Source organism: Fragaria vesca, linkage group LG6 (genome assembly GCF_000184155.1).
Source record: "Fragaria vesca subsp. vesca linkage group LG6, FraVesHawaii_1.0, whole genome shotgun sequence".
In the NCBI taxonomy this organism is placed as follows: Eukaryota; Viridiplantae; Streptophyta; class Magnoliopsida; order Rosales; family Rosaceae; genus Fragaria; species Fragaria vesca.
This window is the reverse complement of record NC_020496.1, coordinates 6,296,726-6,318,902: the sequence shown is the minus strand read 5'-3', so window position 1 is coordinate 6,318,902 and position 22,177 is coordinate 6,296,726. Positions and strand designations below refer to the sequence as shown.

Genomic DNA, 22,177 nt, shown 5'->3' with positions numbered 1-22,177 from the left:
TTACAAGCATTTTTAGCATCAATCCATAAACTTATTACCAATAGTGAAGTTCTAAATTCAACAGCCTACAACATCCTAATTCATGGCCTCTGCAACGAGGGTTATAAACATGAACGCCAGTCGGTTTTTGGATATAATGTTGGAAAATGGCTGGGTGCCAGATGCCAAGACTCATGCCTTGTTGATTGGTTCTGCTGTTAGTGATGAAGTAGATAGGAAATCACTTGGCTATGATACTTTTAGTGGCCAAGATACTGTTAGCAACGTCCTTGCAGAGGGCTTAGATGCAACATGATAGAAACCATCATGACTTGTGATAGTTTTTGAGCATTTTTTTTTCTCCACAGTATGACTGCTTCATATGGGCAACCTATGTTTTGGTCTCACAATCTCACCATCTGGTAATACCTAATTTCATAATGTCTAAATCTCAAACAAAATTGTTTCTTTTACAATTTCCCAATATGCTTTTGGTTTTCTAAAAGTTTGATATTTCTTAGTTTGTTCCCATGCTGCCTTCTCAAAAGAAAAAAGAAAAAGAAAAATTGTGTTGGTCTGAGCTCCTAACAAGTATTTTGTTTCTTTTACTAATCAGCAACATTGGAAAGGGAGATTCAATCCAAAACCTCAAGACTGAGGTCAATCCACCTAACACGTAAATATTGATGTAAGAGACACCAGAAGTGAACTTCACAATCAATCCTACTTTCATGATTGTGAAATTACATGAGAACAAAACCGCTTCTGCTTCTATATTAGTTCGAAAATGAAGGGAAACGGGACAAGCAAGATGCAAAAACGATAAGAGGAAGAAGGGGCAGGAGACCTCCTATTAAGATAATAAATAATTGCTTCCACTTTACAACTAGGTGTAGGGAGTAATATAGCTAACAGTCGTACCCTGTTAATCCTTGGAGATGGTAAACATTTACAGGCACCTCCTAATGAAGAAGACAACTGACCTTCTACAGACCTATATATTCTTGGATGCAAAGGCAGCTGCCTGCAACACCATTCACCGGTGCGCCTCTCAGTTCACGGTGAAACAGCTTGACACCTCTTTTCCAATACATGAATGAATTTCCAAGCTTAACTTGTACTATTAGCTATTAACATTGATAGGCCAAAAAATCAATAGCAGAAGGCAGAGAGAGATGAGCAAGTGTGGCGCCAGCAACCACTTTCGATTTCAGATGTTTTTAAAATAGTATGTTGAGGTAAAGAACAATCCACCCAGCCATGGAAAACACCGCAAATATATGAACCCAGAACAAGACAGCGGCGGCCTCCCTTCCACAGCCTCTTAAATTTGCAACAGCACCTACAAATAAAGGGATGATTCGTGAGTAAAAGATATAGAATCGTGAGTCGTGTAACTTTTTAGCTCTGTAAGTTTAGATCAAGTACCAGCAAGAACAGATGTTGGCATTGTGTGCTGGAGCAGTAGGACAAAACGAAACATCTTATCACCATCAGGAAGGAAACCAAGCTTATCGGCCAACGTTACAATCCCAAGTCCTGCCGGGGGGACCAAGACCAACCGTGCAAAAATAATAGCGGCTGTTGTTCGAAAACCAAGTTTGGAACTCCCTGGGCCTGCAAAGAACAGACATGTTATAATGATATCATCTAAACTCAGACCATTGAACACTGGTTGAATATTAAAGATAAAGTAACTTTCTCTACCAATAACTGATTTTTCCATGCACAATCAAACCCAAACAAATTACAAGAAACAAGATGGAGGGATGTCAACTCACCATTGATAAGGTTGCCGCCTAATGCCAAAAGAATGCATGGAATCATGGCATCCCTGGTGTCACCAAATTTGTGAGATTATATCAGAATACCGCAGAGATTGAAAATGAACTTAACAGGGAACTAAAAGTGCTAATAGATACATATTCAGCTACTTTGGAACATAAAATTGTACATGCTTTGTCCAGCACAACATACAAATAAACCCCAACCCAACCAGATGACAGATATCAAGACAATCCTCATTTCCATGTCTCCCCTGAATGTTGAGGCTTTATTAACCACAGAATAGTAGCAAAGCAATGCCAGTTAAGGATGCATTTAATTCCATATATTCCAATCCTGCCACTGTGAAGACCAAAATCCCAGAGAGGAAAACCACGGAACTAATTTTTAATTACAAATCTATTGATCCACAGAGAGATGTTACAAGATTGTGATTGTCAAATTTCCATGTTTTCACTATATCAGTACTACGGCATTTTATAATTTCACTTATAGCAACCAAAATTACAATCAAACCTCTAAGTTGGAACACCTTTATGAGCATATGTTAAGACTAGCATTCTTTATTTTAATCTGAGGAATCAGCAGCATTCCTAGTGAAGACAAACACTATATTTATCATCTACTGTAGTATAAGATTCAATTGAGCTTACCCAAGGATAGTGCAGCTGTCAGTGAAGAAGAAAAGTGGACCGCCAGATTCAAAGATCTGTTTTTTTAAGAATGGTATTGCGCCAAGGAACATGGCTAGGACCTGCACCAAATTCGATTACATTAATTTTGAAGGTCCGCTTTGAAGTATTTGCCTCATAAAATCAATGATACAAACAGATGTCAAATGATTTTAACAAAAGAATCAAACTTACAGAAGCTATTATAGGGGGATGAAGAAGTTGTTTGAGGTTCAACTTCTCATACAAAAAAATCAAGATCTCTATAATCTGCATCATATTTAATGCCATGTAATTAGCACAGTATATACCAAGCACAACCAGACAATATAAAGCATTGAATTATGGAAAATCCCAACAATTAAGTGCATGACTGTTCACAATGGAAATGAAAGCAGATCAAAAGTTCTACAAAACTGTAATCCACCCATCATTTCTATCAAACTATTGCTATCCCAACAACTTACTTGCTAACATGGTAAAGTACAGTATTATTATTATTATTATTATTTTTCATTTTTTAATAGGGAAAGTTGAAGGATACAAGTTGCATCAGGAAGAGAAGATGTATAGACAAGACAAATAGGATCAAACAAATCAGATGTATATGATTTAAGTGATTCTTACCTTAGATTTCTTTGAAGAATTTGTGTTGGTTTCTACAACTTCTTCATGTTTTTGCTCTTCCTCTTCTTCTTGTTCGTCATGTGTAAGCAAAGGAACTTGTCCAGTCGTGTCTCCATCACTAGGGCTCTTGATTGGGAGAGTTTCCTCATCAATGTCAAAGGTACCCTCTGGAGGAGGGGCCAACATATGAAATACGTAAGTGTAAAGGATGATTGCACCAACCTATATATGCACCGTCAAGACATCAATGATACAAAATGTTTAGTACTTTATCCTAAATGATTAAAATAGTTTGCAAAATGATTTACTGTTGCATCACTGCATAATCTGCAACTTGGATTCCAGTTACAAACTCTGGTGATCAAGAGTGAAATGCAAAAACCTACCCACTGGCCAAACGAAATATAGGCAGTCCCATTTGTACTACATGTGTCACCGAAAGGGTTGGATGTGTCTCTACATAGAGCGGCAATCAGAACAAGTGGCACATTCCCAATGTTTCCTGCACATTATTGAAAATAAGCTTAGTTACTTTGCACTAAGCCCAAGCACAATTAATACAGCTTACTCAGTATCATCTAAATGCATAAGATCAACAGTGGCCAATCTCAATACTTGTGAAACTAGCTTGATGATCTAATTTGTCCACAGTACATTCAGTTTGTATGCATCCACTAATTTATATTGCAAAAATTAAACTCAGCGTATTATCTGAATTCTAAATCATCCCACCACTTTAGGAAAATACCAATACGAGCTTCATGTTATTGAAACTTATACAGGAGGGGAGTGAGACAGCATACCTATTCCAATCTGTACAATTGTGAACTTGAAGTATGGGTATGGTGGACGAACAATGGATGCGGTTATATAACCTATAATTGAGCCTGATATACTACCAAGAACTACATTCGCAGGAATAAACCACCTGCAAAAGGATAGGGTACTCAGAATACAAATCTCAAGATTTTCCTATCAAATCACGAAAAAAACATCCGAATAGCTCTTACCACTCGAGCATTTTCTCCCAGGTGATAGCTTGTCCGAGCTGGGAGAATATCAAGCACGGAAGCAAAAGCGAGAAAACCAGCTGCAAGAAACAAAAAGGCAAGCAATTAACTCAATATCCAGCACAACACAACACCATAACGCAATTCCAAACACAAAGGAGTAGTCGAATTTTGCCCTTACCCCATTCAAGAGCTTCCTCCCATTAGCCGGCAAGATGTTAACATACTTGGAAGCCATAAGAAGACCCAAAGAACAAACCGTAAAAACCTTTGCTATTGGCAATACTGCAATCTTGATTGTACTGAGTAACGACTGGCTTCCTACTTGACTCCCCATCTCCACCATTGTCAAAATGCTCTCCATCTTAAATTCCTCACCAAATCTATTTCCCAATTCACAAATTTTCACTCATTCGATCACCACCAGCTCAATTCGACTAAAAAAAAAAATCTCCCAAATTTACTCACTTATAATCAAAATTGGACTCCCCGACCAATTTCTCCCTATTTCAGAATTCTGCAAATTTAAAAACTAAAATCAAATCCTAATCATGATCAAAAACAGAATTCTACAACAAGCACGGAATTGGAATCATAATCATAACCAATCAATGAATAAGAAAAACAAAAGAAATGATTAGACATTAACGTAAAACCGAATCAAAGTAAGAACAAGATTATGAATTTTACCTTGTGGTTTAGCTGCCGCAGATCCAAACAAGAATTTGCAGCAACCAAACCCCTACAGGAATCCCAACAGATTCCCAAAACAAAGTAACAGAAAATTAAAACAGATATATTTATATACAAACCAAAACCAATGAAGCAAAAACGTACGGCTGAGAGAAAAACCCGAAAACCCGAGACGAAAAGCCCGAAACCCAAATACAAACAAACACGTAATAGCTTAGCGTCCGCGTCGTCTCACAGTTACATACCTACTTCTTCTTCGTCCTTCTCTTCTCTCTGTGACTTGTTAGTTGGCGCTTTCCCACCTCCCTCTCAAACTCTGTTTTTTTTTCTCTTTTCTTTTGAAACAGTGTAGTAAAAGTAAGAGTCTTCGGTTTTACTTCGATATTCGGAGACCCGCAAACGCGCTCTTTATAAACGGCGTTACTGAAAAGTCGAAACTGCCCTGGGTTTTTAGATTGCGTGTTATGCCCCTCGCCGGAGCGTAGAGCATGTGCGAAACGAAACTTCGACGCAAAGGGGGCGAACGGGGTGGTCTGTTTGTTTGTGTTGTACATGGACTTGTTTTGGGAAGAGTACAAAGTGGTGTGGGTTTTGCTGTCTTTTTTACCCTTTTGGGGGAAAAGTAAAAAATGGGGGGAAGACTATTCACCGCGTAGGATGGGGAAATTTAAGGAGGAAATTTATCCAAAAAAAGGAAATGGATAAATTAATATTGTGGCTCTTTTGGGGTAGAGCAATAATTGATATTTGAGAGGGACTGATCAGTGGAGTATATGGACGTGGCAACGTTTAGTGTTTTGAAGTTTTAATTAAGATGTCTGGACCGATTAATTAAACCTGAAATTTGATGTTAGTGCCTTAAGTGGAAACGTATAGAATTACGTAGGAACTTCGTCGGTCGTCCGCGCCTTCTCGATCAATCAAGATTGCAACAAAATAAAAATAAAATGAGAAGATTCAAACTGATCGGTTTAGTGGCATAACTCTCTAAACGAAACTCTTTAACGATCTTGTTTCAATAAACATAAACGCCCATATGTTTATATCAAAATATAATATATTGTATTGGGTGTTCCTTTTCTTTGATAGAAATGTCATCAGTGATGCACAAAAATTGTTTTTTTTTTTTAATGGTTGTTGGCATGGGAAGGTAGAAAGAGGGTTGTCACTTGTTCTAGTCTTTGATAGTAGAACAGGTGGAATGGTTGTTGAGGACTTGAGGCATCAATATATCTATCTAGAGTCTTCTAGCTCAACAAATATACTTATGGTTTATTATATCATGAATTCATGATGCTAGCTGCTTAATTAGCACTAGATAGATGGATCCAAAAGAGAAAGCATATTTTGTTCATATATACTTAATACTGTTAGATGTGTATATAATTATTTTAAATGATGATATGTCAGTTCATCTGTCACACATACACAACTGTCGATCTCCAATGGGACTATATATAATACTGAATGAATTGATCATGCATGTAACCTGCACTATATATTACTGGACAAGTATATAGTTGCTGATGTACCCTGGATTTGGATGGTAATAGGCATGAACAAAAAATATATATCTTTGAAATGAAGGATTTTGTTGTAGAAACATAAATGCTTCTGCTTAAATCGAAGAACAATATATCGTCAGCTGGCTTGTTCGTTTTCTTTGATATAAGAACATCGATCAGGTTATTCTCGCGGCGAGCTGCATGCATAAACCTATCTTTGAAGGTTAGTTAGTTGGCTTTGAGATTTGAGAAGCTAGACTTAGAGAGTAGTGTGAAAAACAGATCGCTGGCTGGGGAATGGAATGGTTGTTGAGACGCCTCAACAAAGTAATTAGTTACTGATGCGATCGAGCTGCACTTGCTAGATGCCACCATGTTGAAGATGACATGCACAGTGTAATGAGTATGTTCGAACACTAGGTTTATCCAAAAGAGCAATTAAACATATATAAAGGACGAGCTAGCTTGCCTGGATACTTTGTTCATATATATATTTACGGAATGATGATCGATGTGAATTGTCACATATACATCTGTCTCGAAAGTGACTATATATAATATCGATCATACATATGTGTAGGATGCACTACTCTTCTTGTGTCATTCACTAATAACTGACTACACAAATAGTGGCTGATGTATACGTAACCTGGATTTGGATGGCAATATAACAACTCTAGGTTTTTTTTTTTTCGATGAGTTATAAGAACTCTAGGTTGTTCTATTTGTTTATATAATTTCCTTTCCTTTTCAGCTAGCTATATATGTATTGGAACACTTGGGAGATGAAGAATGGATTAGGTCGACTAGGTTTCTATTTGGTTTGTGTGAGAAAAGGAAAAGAGGTAAATTACCCCTTTCTAGTAATATAACAGCTAACCTTCTAGCAGCACGTAATAGATTTGGACACTGATCGATGGAGTAGACTTTTGATCGAGTCTGTCTTGACTAAACATGTTTTTGATCCCAAAATAGGGACGGGGAAAACTCCTGAAATTTAGTCCTTCCCCACCATTATTGCACGCGATCAAGTAAGATATATAATGAACCTAACATCTTTTAGGAATATCTTTTTTCGGATCCAATAATTTGAGTGGGTTTTTTATTGCCCAACCGAAAGCATGGGATGTACCACATAAACATTAGCCCTATTTCTCCATCAGTGGAGTCTCTATCTAAACAAGGTGAGAGGGTGTAGCCAATTGAGCTTTCAACATGACTGAGGGAAGAAAATTTTCCTGTCAGGTTTCTAAACCCAACCTGTAGAAACCTATATGAAATTAGGATGTGTATTAATGAATGGGTATGGTATTTTATGAATTAAGGTAGTTTAGAAAGTTTAAGGGTACGTATGTAGTAAAACGTTAATACATGATGTGGTGTTAATACCCTTAAACGTGAATCCACCAAAAAAGTTAAGAAAATCTCAAGGGTTTTATTAATAAAAGAGAAAATGTCCATTTAATACTAATTATATAAACTAATTGTCTATTCTAATGAAAATCTGTTTACTATGCCCAATTACACAAATCTTAAGACAAAGACTAAAATATCTTTAACTCTATTATTAACCATCTCATCTCTCTCTCTCTCTCTCTCTCTCAAGCTCCGCCGCCGTTCTGCTTCTTCTCCGATCCGGCCACAGAGTTCGCCTGGATCTACGTCGTCGTTATGGTCCTCAACTATCTGCGCTAGGAGAAAAAGGAGAAAGATCTCCTTGGATCCATGAAGCTGTCCCGCCGCCGATCGACTCCTCTGGCCAATAATATAACCGCCGATCCACCGACGACGCTGTTTAGTTGAGAAACAGGTTAGTCGGGTCCAACTCTCTTAATAGCACGACGTCGTTTGCAGGCCATGTGGTCCAACTCTTCTTCGATCATGCCTTTGACTCAACTGAGCCACCACGCTCCGATCCGTTCCCCAACTATCTCAAGCTCGTCATCTGGAAACTTAGTTACCACCTCTAGAACGCCTGCGTCGATCTTTCCAACACCACCTCCCTCCGCTCCCTCCCTTCCTCCAAAGCCGAAGAGTACGCCAAGCTCCGCTAACTTTGAATTCTCTCTCTCTCTCTCTCTCTCCACTTTTCTCTTGTTTTTGCTTTTTCTGTTATTGTGAATTTTGGTTGGATTTGTATATTTTACTTGTTGAATGTTGAACATATTGGTTATTGTGACATTTTTTTCTTGTATTACTAAGAAGAATCATTATTGTGGTAGTTATATTATGTTGAATATTGAATGTCGGCAACGGTGAAGATGAAATGGAAGTATGATGTTTGTTGGTGGGCTTTTATGTATTTGGGGGGCATTAACAAGGTTTCTGGGGTCTGAATGTTAGTTTTTAAGGGTTAGAAACTGAGTTTCTACAACATTTAGAGCCAATAAGTCGATTATTGGGGATCAGTAACTGAGTTACTGGGCGTCAGTAACTGAGTTTTTTTAGGTTAGTAACTGAATTTCTGAGGTCCATAACTGAGTTTTTTTTGTCAGTAACTGAATTTCTCGGGTCAGAAACTGAGTTCCGACTATCCGTCACCGGAGTAACCAAGTTACTAAGGATCAGTAACTGAGTTTATTGGGTCAGTAACTGAATTTCTGGGGTCAGTAACCGAGTTATTATGGGTCAGTAACCAAGTTCCGGCGATCGGTCGCCGGAGTAACCGAGTTACTGAGGGTCAGTAACCGAGTTCGGCGGCCGATGTCCGGTAACCGGAGTCCCGCGACCGGAGTCCGGAGTCCGGCAGCCGGTGTCCGGAGATCCGATGAGCTGCCGGCAAAGTCTTTTCTCTCTCTCTTACACTTTCTCTCTCTAAGCATATATACAAGGACCAAGGGTAAAAATGTCTATAAAATATTATTTTATTATGAATTTAATAAAGATTTGTGTATTTAGGCACAAATAAGTCTCTTTTTCATTTAATTAGGGTCAAGAATCTTATTATCATTGGAATGGGCTTTAGTTTTTAAATATTTGGGCATTAAGGCATTTTCCCTTAATAAAAAAGCCCATGAATTACAAAGAAAACCAAATCCAAAAAAAACTTAGAAAAAAGATACTAAAACAAGTAAATCTGCATTTTAAGACTCTGAACAAACTCGAATGACCGAAAAAGCCCATACATCGGGGTGAAGCGCCAAGCTAAGTTTGACTCGTAAGATATTATAATTAGCAATCGGACAACGAATGCCAAATCTAAAGCAAACCGGATTTGAACTTGCAACGATCAATTTGTTCTTCAATGTTTATCACCGGAAAGGTATTATAATTGTCATTCTATTTACTGATCATCAGGCCTTGAAGTACCTAAACAGCCAGAAGCATGTGAATAAGATGCATATCAGATGGGTGATGTTTTTGCAGAAATTCTCTTTTATGATCAAGCATAAATCTGGAACTCTCAACAAGGTCGCAAATGCATTGAGCTGGCAAGCTGATTTGTTGGTTACTCTATCCCAAGAGGTAACTGGTTTTGAATTTTTGAAAGAATTATATGAGGCAGATGATGATTTTAAGCAGATTTGGGAGCAGTGTATTAGCAAGAAGCAACCAGTTGTTGGGTTTCTTATTAATGCTATTCCGAGGTAACAAACTGTGTGTTCCCATATCTTCTCTTAGAGAAAAAATAATTCGTGATTTACATGGTGGAGGTTTAAGTGGTCACTTCGGAAAAGATAAGACAATTGCAAGCTTGGAGGAGCGCTATTATTGGCCTCAATTGAAGAGAGACGTCAGCTATATTGTCAGGAAGTGATATATTTGTCAGGTATCAAAGGGTCAGTCCTAAAATACTGGTCTTTACATGCCTTTACATGTTCGATGTTCCTGATGATATTTGGCAGGATTTTTCTATGGATTTTGTGTGGGGTTTACCTCGAACTCAAAGAGGGGTGGATTTTGTGTTTGTGGTGGTGGATAGATTTTCAAAGATGACTCACTTTATTCCTTGCAAGAAGACTGCAGATCTTGCAAATATAGGCAAATTGTTTTTCAGTGAGGTTGTTTGTTTGCATGGAGTGCCTAAATCTATTACTTCTGACTGTGACACAAAGTTCTTGAGTCACTTTTGGCTTACACTGTGGAAGTAGTTTGGGACGACCTTGAAGAGGAGTACTACAGCTCACTCCCAAACTGATGGTCAGATCGAGGTTACAAACATGAGTTTGGGTAATATGATCAAAAGTGTATGTGGAGATAAACCAAAAACAGTGGGATCTTGCTTTGCCTCAGGTTAAGTTTGCTTACAATAGTTCTGTGCATAGTGCCCTTGGTAAATCACCTTTTACAGTGGTTTATACTTCTGGCCCACGACATGTGGTTGATTTAGCAAAATTACCAAAGGGACGTGGTGTTAGTGATGCTGCAGTTAAAATGGTTGAGGGAGTTCAAACTGTTCAGGAAGAAGTTAAAGCAAAGTTAGAGAAGACAAACGCCAAGTATAAGGCTGCTGTAAACAGCGCAGACGTGTGAAGGTGTTTGAGGAAGGGGACTCAGTCATGATTTTTCTAAGGAAAATGAGGTTCACAGTTGGTACATACAACAAGCTGAAGCCCAAGAAATATGGTCCATTCAAGGTACTAAATTAAGAGGATTAATGATAATGTTTATGCTATTGATTTCTATGGGGATTTCAAATTATTTCAATGTAGCTGATTTATATGAGTTGCATGAGGATGTATCTCTTTATGGCGATAATAACTCGAGATCGAGTTCTACTGAAGTGGAGGAGACTGATGTAGAACAGATGACATTAAAGATTGAAGAACAAATTTATTATTGCAAGTCTAAACCCGGTTTGCTCCAGATTCGGCATTCGATGTCCGATTGCTAATTATAACACCTTTCCGGAAGCGAAACGGCGATACGAGTCAAACACGGTGTTTTGCTCAATGTATGAGTTTTTTCGGCCATTTGAGTCCGTTTAGGGCCTCAAAACGTAGATTCAATTACTTGTTTCAGTATTTTTTTTTTTCTAAGTTTGTTTTTGATTTAGTTTTCTTTGTAATCCATGGGCCTTTAGGCTTGGTTATTAGTTGCCTTATGATTTATTTTCCTATATAAAGACTCTTAATCAGTTGTAGTCGTCATCTTTTCTATTAATAAAGTACTCTTGAGATTCTTTCAACTTTTCTGGTGAATTTCAGATTCTCTCGTGGATTTGAGAAAACCAGACTTATGAATTCAAGTCTATTGTTGGTGGATTCCAACGTTACGTTATCGTTACGTTATCAGTTCTGCTGCATCAACCAAAGTAAGGATGGAGAAACAAATTAAGCCCCAATTAACAAGGAGAAGAGCGTGAAGGCTTTTGAGCTTATTCTCAATTACCAGGGAGGAGTTTAGTCAGTTTACAAAGTCCACCATTTTCTGCACTATATGGATGAACTAGTGACGTACACTCGTACAGTGTCCTGCTTAAAGCTCAGGGCCCTAAAGCTCAAATGATTCTGGTGACGACACTGACAGTAACAACGTAATCTGTCAGGCAACTATTAGGGAAATGAAGCTTCCTTTATCAGCTTCAGATTTGGAGGCAAAAAGCCTTTTGGATTTGACTGGGGACTAGGGCGCGCTAGCTTCTTTCCATCAGTTCCATGCTATCAATACCTAATCACTTCTATCTGGAAAAGCTAGTGCTTGTCCCAATTGCCTTGTCGTGAGCTTATGCTGGTGTCTTCTACTGCTAATACGGCAATTCACTAGACATGGATGCATGCATTATATATTGAAATTCCAAACCCCAATTTACTAATAGTAAGTTAGTAACCAGTAACCACCTCCAGTAAACCTGTTATATAATGTTAGTTACCTACACAAATTGAAATAGAAGTATTTCAATAGGCCGGAAATCTGTTGCATGCTTAATTGGTTCACTGATATCAACATCGGAAGCCAGCTAGCTAGGTAACTCACTACACACGCCTCACAATGAGTCTTATCCCATGCTCAGGCAACAGTAACATCTTATAAACAGGAGAATGGCGATAGTTTGGAGAAAGGGAGAATGAGAACTTGGATAAAATCAGAGAGAGTACTATCTTCAGTTGTAGCATGGCAAATGTCTGACCTATGCACAATCGAGTCCCAAAACCAAATGGCATGTATGCTTGGGGATACTTGCACGATTCAGACACTCCATTTGCAAACCTCTCCGGCTTAAACTCATTAGCATCCGCACCCCAATTTTCGGTGTCACGATGCAATGCCGGATGGTAAACCCACATGTGGATGCCTTCCGGGACATCAAGGTCCCCCAACTTCATGTTGGTTAGAGCTTCTCTTGCTGCTATGACTCCTGGGCCATAAAGACGGAGGCTCTCTAGAATCACCATCGTCAGCTGCATAATGACACATTTTGCGTAAGAGTAGTAGTGTTAAGCTCATCAAATCTTATTGAATAAGAATAAACTTCTCATTTAACTCCAACATGCAAGATGCACTAACGTACACATCGTTTTGTGAATTGTTTTCGACCTAGAAAATGAAAAGTAAGGTGACGAGAATTTAAGTAATACCGTTTTGAACTTGCGGACTATATCCATGTCTTGCAAGCAATGGTAGAGTTCATGATCTCCGCCAACCTCAACGATCTCTGCGCGAATACGTTCCTGCCATTCCGGGTGCAACGAAAGAAGCATCAAGGTCCATGAAACTGTAAGAGCAGTGGTCTCAGAACCTGCAAAGTAGATATTTCTACAATTGTCCAGAATAAAACGGTCTGTTTTATGTCTATAATGAGGCATGTCAGTATTATGACTATTATCTCTAGCAGCACTTTCAAGTATCATTTCTAATAGATCTTTCTTCTCAACACCACCCAACTTGCTTTGAGCCCGACGATCATTCACTAATTTGAGTAACATATCATCCACCTCTTTGTTCATGCTTCTTATCTTCTTGTCAGTCTCAGTGCGAAAGAATCTGCAATATGTACATATATAAAAGAGAATAGTAATTCAGAAGGGAAAAAAAAAAGGAAGGATACCTAGAGAGAATGTACGTGTACGTACGTAACAAACCTGAAGTTCAGAAATCCAAAGAGCATATTAGGTTTGGACAAAGCGTCTTGCAAGAAAGCAATCTTTGCAAAAATCTGGTTGCCCTGGGAATATGAACTGCCAAAACAAGCTCTTGATATTATATCTGCCGAGAGTGTCTTCAAATCCTGATCCATCCTTATCTCAGCAACGCCTGACTCGCTTTCTAGTATTAGGCTCTCCCATGTCTCCAGTAGTGCCATCGTTGATTCCTCCATTAAACCTACCATGCCCTACACATTTTGGTCATGAAATTTCACTTACCTCGTGTATGCTTAAAACTTAATTTGAAGGATCACAATGATCGATTCAGGTAGTCGATCTGATGTAGCGTACTCTGTGAATACCTTAACTTTGTCGAGGAAGAATTCAGGAGCAATAAGTTTCCTTTGGTAAGCCCATTCATGTCCGTTAGCTACAATAAGGCCGTTACCAAGCAATGGCTTTAGTGGCTTACTCAGATATGTTGGTCTGCACAAGTTTAAGGAGTTGTGCAGCTTCAGCTCCCTTAACAACTTAGGATCGCTCACATACAAGTGTTGTTTGGCTCCAGTGGAGTACAAGAATACCGGACCTGCATAGTCGTTAATTTTTTTATTTTTTAGAAAGCTGCATAGTCGTTAATTAAATTAATTAACCGTGGTAAATTACCGTTACATGCATGCTGTTATCATAGTTTTCTAAGTAATTTAGGACTTGGGGACTGGGTAGTCATCATTTCATAGTTAGATAGACAAAAGAATCGATCAGAAGGCATATGAGTCCAGGAATTTTTGTTCCTAGGACTCCAAAAGGGGTTTTGATCTAGAATGAAAACAAGCTAGCTATATATCATACCTTATTAATTTATCGATTTATTCATCTGTACGTGTGTACACAAATTTCGACTCCAATTATACAAGTAATCTAATTCTCGTTTCCATGATAGTTTGAAAATTTTAATGATCATATGATCGACTCATATTATGGACCAAATCACAATCAAGATATCCTAAAACTTGGATCAGTCAAGTTAGTTAATTAGTACATACACAAAAAATTCGCTATATCAGTTCGTATTGGTTTTTAGAACTTAAAAACAATAGTTTCAATTTTGAAAATGAAAAATCGATATTATATTAGTGATGGAAAAAAAAACCTAAAGAATGAAAAGGTAGTGCTAGAGGGTCTTAATAAGGCCTAAAATTTATGGCTTTAATCCTATGTGTCATGCCATGTAAGTAAATAAAAATATATTTTTTCAATTCCACATAATATATCTTACCAAATCAAAACATTGCATTACCAATTTTACCATTTTTATTTCCTTTTATATTTTAAGGGGTGAATCAATGATATTAATGTACTTTATTAGGTAATGGAAACAAATATTACATATTAATAGCAACCACTAATTATGTATAATATAAGGAATATTTTTTACATCAATATGAAGATTAACTATTTTTTAAATAATAATTAGTTTTGTCAAATAAACTCTAACCCTAACCCTAATTCGTCCAAAAAGTAATTATAATTCATCAAAAAGAAAATACTAATATAAGATAATTCGGATATAATTCATCAAAATTTTCTATAATTCGTCTAAAAAATAATTTATATACAAATAATTTCTCTAAATGATTTACATACAGATTATTTATATAATATACATGTATTTTTTTTTATAATATACATGTATTATAAATATATAATACAATGTTATTTTGTTGTTATATTTTTTATATTTAATTAGATATTTAGAAGAAGGAAAGCTAAAATAGTTTTATTTTTCAATGAAAAACTGAAATTTATTAGAGTCATTGTTTGAAATGGACCAAATGGTAAGATGGTCTTTATACTTAAGTATTACATGGTATAAGATTTGTAATATGTGATGTGTCTAAATGATTTGACATGCCACATAGATTTGAGACCTAAAATCTTAGACCTTAATAAAGCCTAGAATCATTTTCCGAATGAAATGGTACTATGTCACGAGTAGTAGCTAGAAATGTGGTTAATTAAGATCTGAAATACTAAATTATAGTTAATAATCATCCATATTCAGTTATGCACTAATTACTGGAAGCTAGGCCAATTTATCACACAGTAAAAAGAATTAAAAAAGAAGAAGAAGAACACACACCATACTCGCGTGCCCATTGCTGAAGGTAGGGAAACACAGAGGAATCCCAATTGTGCTGCACTCGTTGACAATCAATATCAGATGGTTGTTTCTGCAGGGTGATCATGCTGGTAATGTTGGATTGAATCTTTTGCATCTCCGGAACGTTCCCAACCAGAAAAGAAGGCCGTGGCCCTCGGATGCCTTGTTTCGAAAGCACCGATCGTATCCTTGCAGGCTTCAGCCACATCTGTCTAAGAAATCTCATCAACAAGCTCAATACACCAAGCAGAAAAACTGACCAACACACTAGTACTGCTAGCTTTAGACCCTCCTCCATCTCTCTTTGTTTCAGAGATTAAGAAGCTTTACAGATTGTACTAGCTAAGTAGCTAGCTTCTTCAACTTCGGGAAGAACTTTATAAAGTAGCGAGGATTCTCGTCTCAGTGCACCCAACTTTCACTGTGACTGTGAAGGAGTAACTAGCTAGGACTGGATCTGGGTGAATGACATTAATATGGAGTTGGTATAGTTCATGTCAACCTGCATAGATATGGCCTAGGAAATGATTGCCTCGAAATGATTGTATCAATATTACAATCAATTCTACCAACTTAGTACACATCCCATCCTAGCTACTCATAGTCATATAATCTTCTAGTACAAGTCTTTCTTCCAATCAAAATACAATCTTTGTCGATTCAAAATATATGAACCATACGACCTATCGAAACTTTGGACTAAACCCGTGTCACCGTGTGTTATTGCTGGGACTATCATAAGAATCAAAGCTCATCTCTTAAAGATTTTTGTTTTTTTAATTGAATAATATGTCGATCAAAACAATGTCTTCAAAATAGTCATTTTGATTCGACTTCACAAATCATACGATATGACAATTACGTATTATATATATGTATATATATATAGCTTTCATTGTACATCAAAGTCTTGCCAAGCTTGCTAGATAGAATAAACAATCTTGGATTCGAACATGCATGTTGGTTTTCTCTTTTGGATTTTTGTCTTCATCAGTCGACAAAAGTTTTGACAAATATATGTCACAAAACACATAAAATTAAAATATTCGTCCGGACGAATAATTCCCATGAGACATGAATGGGTTCGCTAGCTAACTGGTTTTGACTAGAAGAAAAGGAAAAGAACACAATATGTTACAAGTAATTATATAGTCATGATTTTCTTGGACTACTTGCTTTAAATCATCTAGCTGATACAATGTTCAGTATTTATTTATTTATTTATTTATTTTTAAAAACTTTTTATTAAATAACTCACACACCCTACATATGTCAATGAGATTTGAACCCATGACGTCAAAATTGTTAGTTAACCACCTAAACCAACCACGCCACGGCTCACTGACCATGTTCAGTATTTTACAATCAAGCTTCATTATAATATTTGGCCGGCCCTGGTGATGCCCAAGTCTGAAGGACCAAGAACAAACCAAACATGAGAAATATAATGTAATGCAATAAACGGGTACAACTTTACAATAAAAATGACTTGCGTAAATGGAAAAAAGATTAGTTTGATGTATTTCGGAATTCTTCTTTTATTGCATATCTAGCTCCAGATAAATTTTTGACATGCAGATAGTTTGCAAAAACAAGTACGTACTTACTTCATTAGAACTAGCTTGCACACGTCTAACTAGGAGTCGGATTCCATGTTCAGACATCAATACAGTTTTGTGGATATATAGAATGACGATACTTCGGAGGAAGGGAAAACGAAAACCAAATAGCAGAAAATGAACAATATAATTACTTACGAATCTATGATCGAGTTATGAAAGAACTTCAAACCTCAACTTCAACTAAGAATAATTCAAAAGAATGGAGTTGAATTTTTTTTTTTTTTTTTCGAGAAGATAATGGAGTCGAAAACTAGGAGCAACGTAAATGGTAAAAGATCACTTTCAAGCTTAAATTGCACTATGTGCATGGACTCCACATTGGTCTTTTGATTTTGTCATCGTCAACCTAAAGAGAGACAGATCAAACTCAAGAACATTGAAAAGGATCCGAAAAGTTTACACTGTGTGGACTTATAGGTCCGCATTCTTTTATTTCAAATCTAATCCAAGCTAGTCACTTCAGGACATGTAGACAACCTGGGATGACTACATATTTCTCTAGCCTGCTTGCACAGGCTTAACAAGGAGTCTGATTCCATGTTTAGGCATCAGTAACATTTTGTGAGAAGGTGCATGGCGGTAGTTTGGAGAAAGGGAAAATGCGAACTTGGACAAGATTAGAGAGAGCTCTATCTTCAGTTGTGTTATAGCAAAAGTCTGTCCAATGCACACTCGATGCCCAAAACCAAATGGCACATAAGCTTGGGGATGCTTGCACGCATTAGATATCCCATTTGCAAACCTCTCCGGCTTAAACTCATCAGCATCCGGACCCCAATTTTCAGGGTCGCGGTGTAATGTAGCACTGCATACCTGGATGATAGTGCCTTTTGGCACATCAAGGTTGCCCAACTTCACATTCTCCAGGGCAGCTCTTACAAGTAGAACTGCAGATGCATAAAGACGCATACTCTCTTGAATCACCATAGTCAGCTGCATAAATTGATAAATGTAGAAGCAATTCTGAGTATACTTATTCGAACATTTGACACGCATTGATTATGAAACATGAATATAAGAATCTGAGGAATTTGTACCACTTTGAACTTGCGCAACACGTCCGGGTTGCGCAAGCAATGATGGAGTTTATCCGGACCCCCACAAACCTCAACGATCTCCGCACGAATGCGGTCCTGCCATTCGGGGTGCTGCGACAGAAGCACCAAGGTCCATGATGCCGTAAGAGAAGTGGCTACAGAGCTTGCAAAGTAGATAGTTCTGCAATTGTCTAGAATGAAAGCTTCTCTTCGACGTGTAGGAATGTCAGTGGTGTTAGTAGAAGCAATATCGAGTAGCATTTGTAATAGGTCATTTTCTGTTGCGGCACCTGATTGTCGTTTAACCTGGCGATCCCTCACTAACTTGAGCAACATAAAGTCCACTTCTTTCCTTAGATTCCATAACTTCTTGTTAGGAAGCACCCTGCAGGAACAACATCTGAAATTAGAGAAACATGGGCTAACTAGTATTACTAATTATATAAAAGGTCAAAAAAGAATAAAATTAGCTAACCAGCTAAAATCAAGAAAGCCATATAGTAAGCTTGGTTTCCCCAAAATGTCCACCATTTGAGCAATCTTTTCAAGTATCTGATTTCCAAAGGAGTGAGAACTGCCGAAACATGCTCTTGATATGATATCTGCAGATAGTGTCTTCAACTCGTCATCGACTTCCATGTCCACAATGCCAGATTTGCTTTCTAGTATACGACAATCCCATGTATTGATCATTGATGTTGTAGATTCCACCATCACACCCACCATGCCCTACAATATGCTTCACTCTTTCAGTCAGATATGGTGCTCGATCAACCCGCTAGGTTATCAATCTAATACAGTTTCTAACAGTTCGACGATAAATAGAATTGGTATGTATAATGTATTGTCCTTGATTCTCTACCGTATACAAATAATAGGCTTTGTTAACCAAAAGAGAGAGAATAATGTACAAGAATAAACCTGAGATGTTGAAACTTGTAAGAAAAACCAGATTCTTTTTCTTTTTTGATCGACGTTCATAGTGTGTGGCCATCTAACTTATAATATAACAACTATTGTTGTATTAAAAAAATTTCAAAAAAAAAAAAAAAACTATTGTTGTATTAAATTATTAACTCTATAGTATCTTTATTGTTCTAATTTTTGTACACTCTGCTGTGCTTATGAATAAGTGAGCATCAAATTCAAATGTAATGGTTCTATATAACCCTTGAGGTTATCATATATATGTAGTCATTTGGCCTCCGAATTATCAATAAAAACTTTCATTTTGTTTAAAAACAAAAAATCAATAATTTACCAACACTAACTACTATGAATTATATACAAGTCAAAAAAATTTGTTGGATGTCACGAATCATATTCCATCTATATAGCCCAGGTTCATAGGTAAAGTATAGTACAAATAGACGACTCTATTACAACGCTAAAACTAAAAGTAGTCTATGTACATCATCAAAAGCAACTCGCCTTGTAGGCACATATCTTCTACCTGACACTAAACTCCGAGCAAGTGAAAATAAAACTTCACATACAATTCTTAAAATGCTTTTGAAGGATTTGGAACTCTCTCACACCCGGTTGTTATTAGTTACTAGCTAGTTGGAATGCATATCTATTTGAATCTTCTACAATAAGGCCTCATTTGATTTAAGGAAAGGAAAGTAATCCATTCGTCTTTCCCACAGGAATGGAAAGAGAGAGGAAATGAAGTTTCTCGACAACTTTTTGTTTCGATCGATGTTTGGTAACATAAGGAAAAATAAAATCTAATAGAAAGTTGTTAATTAAATCAATAAATTAAAATAATATGATATGAATAATAAATGCAATAGAATGAACCACTTTCCCCTATATTTTTTTCCCTTCAGGTTCAGGAAACTATTCCCTTTCCTTTAAGCATTCCCAAACGCAGGAAAGAAACAGTTTTCATTTCATGATGCTTACTTTCCGCAAACTAAACGAGACTTATGTTATTTATCTACAAAACAACTTCATTTTTTTTTGGAGTCTAAAAGTGTGTTTACCACTTTACCTTAACCTTGGCAAGGAAGAATTCCGGAGCAAGAAGATTCCTTTGTACAGCCCATTTTTCACCATTACTGCGAATAAGGCCATCACCTAACAAGGGTTGGAGTGGTTTACCCAGATATGGAGGTTTCCCTAGATTTAGGGAGTTGTTTTGTTTTATCTCCATTAACAATTCGGGATCGCTCACATACAGGTGGTGGTTGACCCCTGTTGAGTACATGAATATAGGACCTGCAAATTATCAAGTTAATCTACAGGTAAAACTGGTAAATGATATGTCTATCTTCTTTATACTTTATTTTCTCAATCATTCTAAATCAAATGAATTCTCCTTTGAATTTCTTCATAAGCTAAACTTACCGTACTCTTTTGCCCATTCATAAATATGTGGAAATACAAAAGGAAGCCAATTGTGGTTGAGATGGCGGTGACTATCCAACGCTTCATGCGTGTTGTTGATCAGGGCGGATTGAATCTTTTGCATCTCGGAGACATTGCCTAAAAGGAAGGTGGGCGGTGGTCCTCTAATCCCTTGTTTCGAAAGCACTGTTCGAATCCTTCTAGGCTCGAACCAAAACTTGTTAAGCAATTTCATTACCAAGCTCGATACACCAATAAACAAAACAGACCACCATATCGGTAGAGCATCCACTTCCATCTCTATAGCTAGCTCGATCTCTTGCTAGGAGATGATGAGGATCAATCAGAAATGGAGAAGTGATGCACAAACTATTACAACTTATAGCAATGGAAAATGGGTAAAGGAGGCAAGAGTGATGTACTGTATATATTGGATGAAGGTAGTTTGCATATATATGGTATGTAATCTAGGCTAATTTATTTAGCAGATACTGTATAAAATGTGAATGAGTGGATATAATTTAACATGACCTAAGATGAGTATTGAGTTTTACAACAAAAGCATTCTGGTTGAAACAAGTGTAAATAATGAGGCCTAACTATTGCATGTTATACACATGGCATATAGTGACTTCTCTCACATGACACATAAGGTGTGATGAGTTGTTTAAGTTGTGATGCATGATGCATGTCATGTAGTCACATGTTTATGGTGAACCAAAGAATGACAACCCATTCAATCCATAAATTATACATGGATGAGGCTATTTCCACCCTACAGTTTTTTTAGTTCACCCTACAAATCTTAATATTTCAGTTTTACCCTAAATACAATTCAATAGGAGAATAAAAACTGCAAAACTAATAAAAGAAAACCTAAACTGAAAAAAAAATAGCATAATCTCTCCATCACAAATTAGGAAGACAAACCAAACTAAAAAAATGATAATAATCTCTAGAATATTTCACATAACTTGGAAGAGATCGAGACTCAAGATTGAGAAAACCAATGAAATAGTTGTGACCAAAAATTCATAATACAGATGTATCTCAAAAAATAAATTACATATTAACAATATATTCTTTGGAAGAAACCAAAATGAAATTGAAGGGAGAATGAGATATTGGTTCTAGAGAGAAAAATATTTAATTAGAAAGAGAGGAGATTCAGATTACTGGTGAAGCCGTAAGATGGAAGAAGGATCTGCATAAGAAGCAAAGAAGAAGTTTATCTAGTTTATTTTCATTTATTTTCTTTGTTCAATTTTTGTTTTCTATGTATTTTATGTTATTATTAATGTTTTATTTTATTTTTGAGAAGAAAATTCATTAATAATCAAAAGAAATTACAACACATTGGAATGACCGATTGTGATGCCTACACCACAACACACATTCCTACCAAGATCCGTAGTTACGGGTCCGTCACTACAACACATTGGAATGACCAGTTGTGATGCTTACACCACAACACATTCCTATTTATCTGTAGTTACGGGTCCGTCACTACAGCACATTGAAATGATCGGTTGTGATGCTTACACCACAACACACATTCCTACCAAGATCTATAGTTAATGGTCCGTCACTACATCATATTGGAATGACCGGTTGTGATGCTTACACCACAACACACATTCCTACCAAGATCCGTAGTTACGGGTCCATCACTAAAAGCAACATCCATGAGCCAAAAGAGCTCAACCC

General features: G+C 36.9%; 3 protein-coding genes across 4 annotated transcripts; all 3 read right to left on the bottom strand.

Annotated features, from left to right (window-relative positions):
- Positions 1-728: 728 nt before the first annotated feature.
- LOC101296115 (uncharacterized transporter YBR287W-like) lies at positions 729-5,144 on the bottom strand. 2 transcript variants are annotated; one of them, XM_004302458.1, is made up of 11 exons: positions 5,011-5,144; positions 4,254-4,589; positions 4,073-4,152; positions 3,866-3,990; positions 3,449-3,564; positions 3,099-3,284; positions 2,631-2,705; positions 2,418-2,518; positions 1,761-1,813; positions 1,408-1,596; positions 729-1,321 (listed from the first exon to the last, which is right to left on the bottom strand). In XM_004302458.1, the coding sequence occupies exons 2-11, from the start codon at positions 4,434-4,436 to the stop codon at positions 1,200-1,202; spliced, it is 1,230 nt and encodes a 409-aa protein (XP_004302506.1). In that variant the 5' UTR covers positions 4,437-4,589; positions 5,011-5,144; the 3' UTR covers positions 729-1,199. The 2 variants fall into 2 exon arrangements, with proteins under 2 accessions (XP_004302506.1, XP_004302505.1); XM_004302457.1 differs by lacking the exon at positions 5,011-5,144 and having other exon boundaries at positions 3,063-3,284; positions 4,254-4,815.
- A 7,041-nt stretch (positions 5,145-12,185) lies between these two features.
- LOC101293029 (cytochrome P450 734A1-like) lies at positions 12,186-15,958 on the bottom strand. The gene is made up of 5 exons (XM_004305018.1): positions 15,439-15,958; positions 13,658-13,884; positions 13,293-13,543; positions 12,789-13,194; positions 12,186-12,611 (listed from the first exon to the last, which is right to left on the bottom strand). The coding sequence occupies exons 1-5, from the start codon at positions 15,755-15,757 to the stop codon at positions 12,186-12,188; spliced, it is 1,629 nt and encodes a 542-aa protein (XP_004305066.1). The 5' UTR covers positions 15,758-15,958.
- A 1,558-nt stretch (positions 15,959-17,516) lies between these two features.
- LOC101295825 (cytochrome P450 734A1-like) lies at positions 17,517-20,967 on the bottom strand. Its single transcript, XM_004302456.1, has 5 exons — positions 20,471-20,967; positions 20,115-20,341; positions 18,594-18,847; positions 18,119-18,503; positions 17,517-18,014 (listed from the first exon to the last, which is right to left on the bottom strand). The coding sequence occupies exons 1-5, from the start codon at positions 20,766-20,768 to the stop codon at positions 17,580-17,582; spliced, it is 1,599 nt and encodes a 532-aa protein (XP_004302504.1). The 5' UTR covers positions 20,769-20,967; the 3' UTR covers positions 17,517-17,579.
- Between the last annotated feature and the right edge of the window lie 1,210 nt (positions 20,968-22,177).

What these genes read in the sequence shown, in the direction of transcription:
- LOC101293029 (XM_004305018.1), bottom strand. Translation starts at nt 15,757, where the DNA reads ATGGAGGAGGGTCTAAAGCTAGCAGTACTAGTGTGTTGGTCAGTTTTT. An exon ending in GCAATGGGCACGCGAGTATG is followed by an intron (nt 13,885 to 15,438) that starts GTGTGTGTTCTT and finishes ACGACTATGCAG; the next exon opens with GTCCGGTATTCTTGTACTCC. An exon ending in TTTGGATTTCTGAACTTCAG is followed by an intron (nt 13,195 to 13,292) that starts GTTTGTTACGTA and finishes TACATATTGCAG; the next exon opens with ATTCTTTCGCACTGAGACTG.
- LOC101296115 (XM_004302457.1), bottom strand. Translation starts at nt 4,436, where the DNA reads ATGGAGAGCATTTTGACAATGGTGGAGATGGGGAGTCAAGTAGGAAGC. An exon ending in GGAGGAAGCTCTTGAATGGG is followed by an intron (nt 4,153 to 4,253) that starts GTAAGGGCAAAA and finishes TGTTTCTTGCAG; the next exon opens with CTGGTTTTCTCGCTTTTGCT. An exon ending in ATTCTTCAAAGAAATCTAAG is followed by an intron (nt 2,706 to 3,062) that starts GTAAGAATCACT and finishes AATATGATGCAG; the next exon opens with ATTATAGAGATCTTGATTTT.
- LOC101295825 (XM_004302456.1), bottom strand. Translation starts at nt 20,768, where the DNA reads ATGGAAGTGGATGCTCTACCGATATGGTGGTCTGTTTTGTTTATTGGT. An exon ending in TCTTCCTTGCCAAGGTTAAG is followed by an intron (nt 18,848 to 20,114) that starts GTAAAGTGGTAA and finishes AGCATATTGTAG; the next exon opens with GGCATGGTGGGTGTGATGGT. An exon ending in GGCTTTCTTGATTTTAGCTG is followed by an intron (nt 18,504 to 18,593) that starts GTTAGCTAATTT and finishes TTGTTCCTGCAG; the next exon opens with GGTGCTTCCTAACAAGAAGT.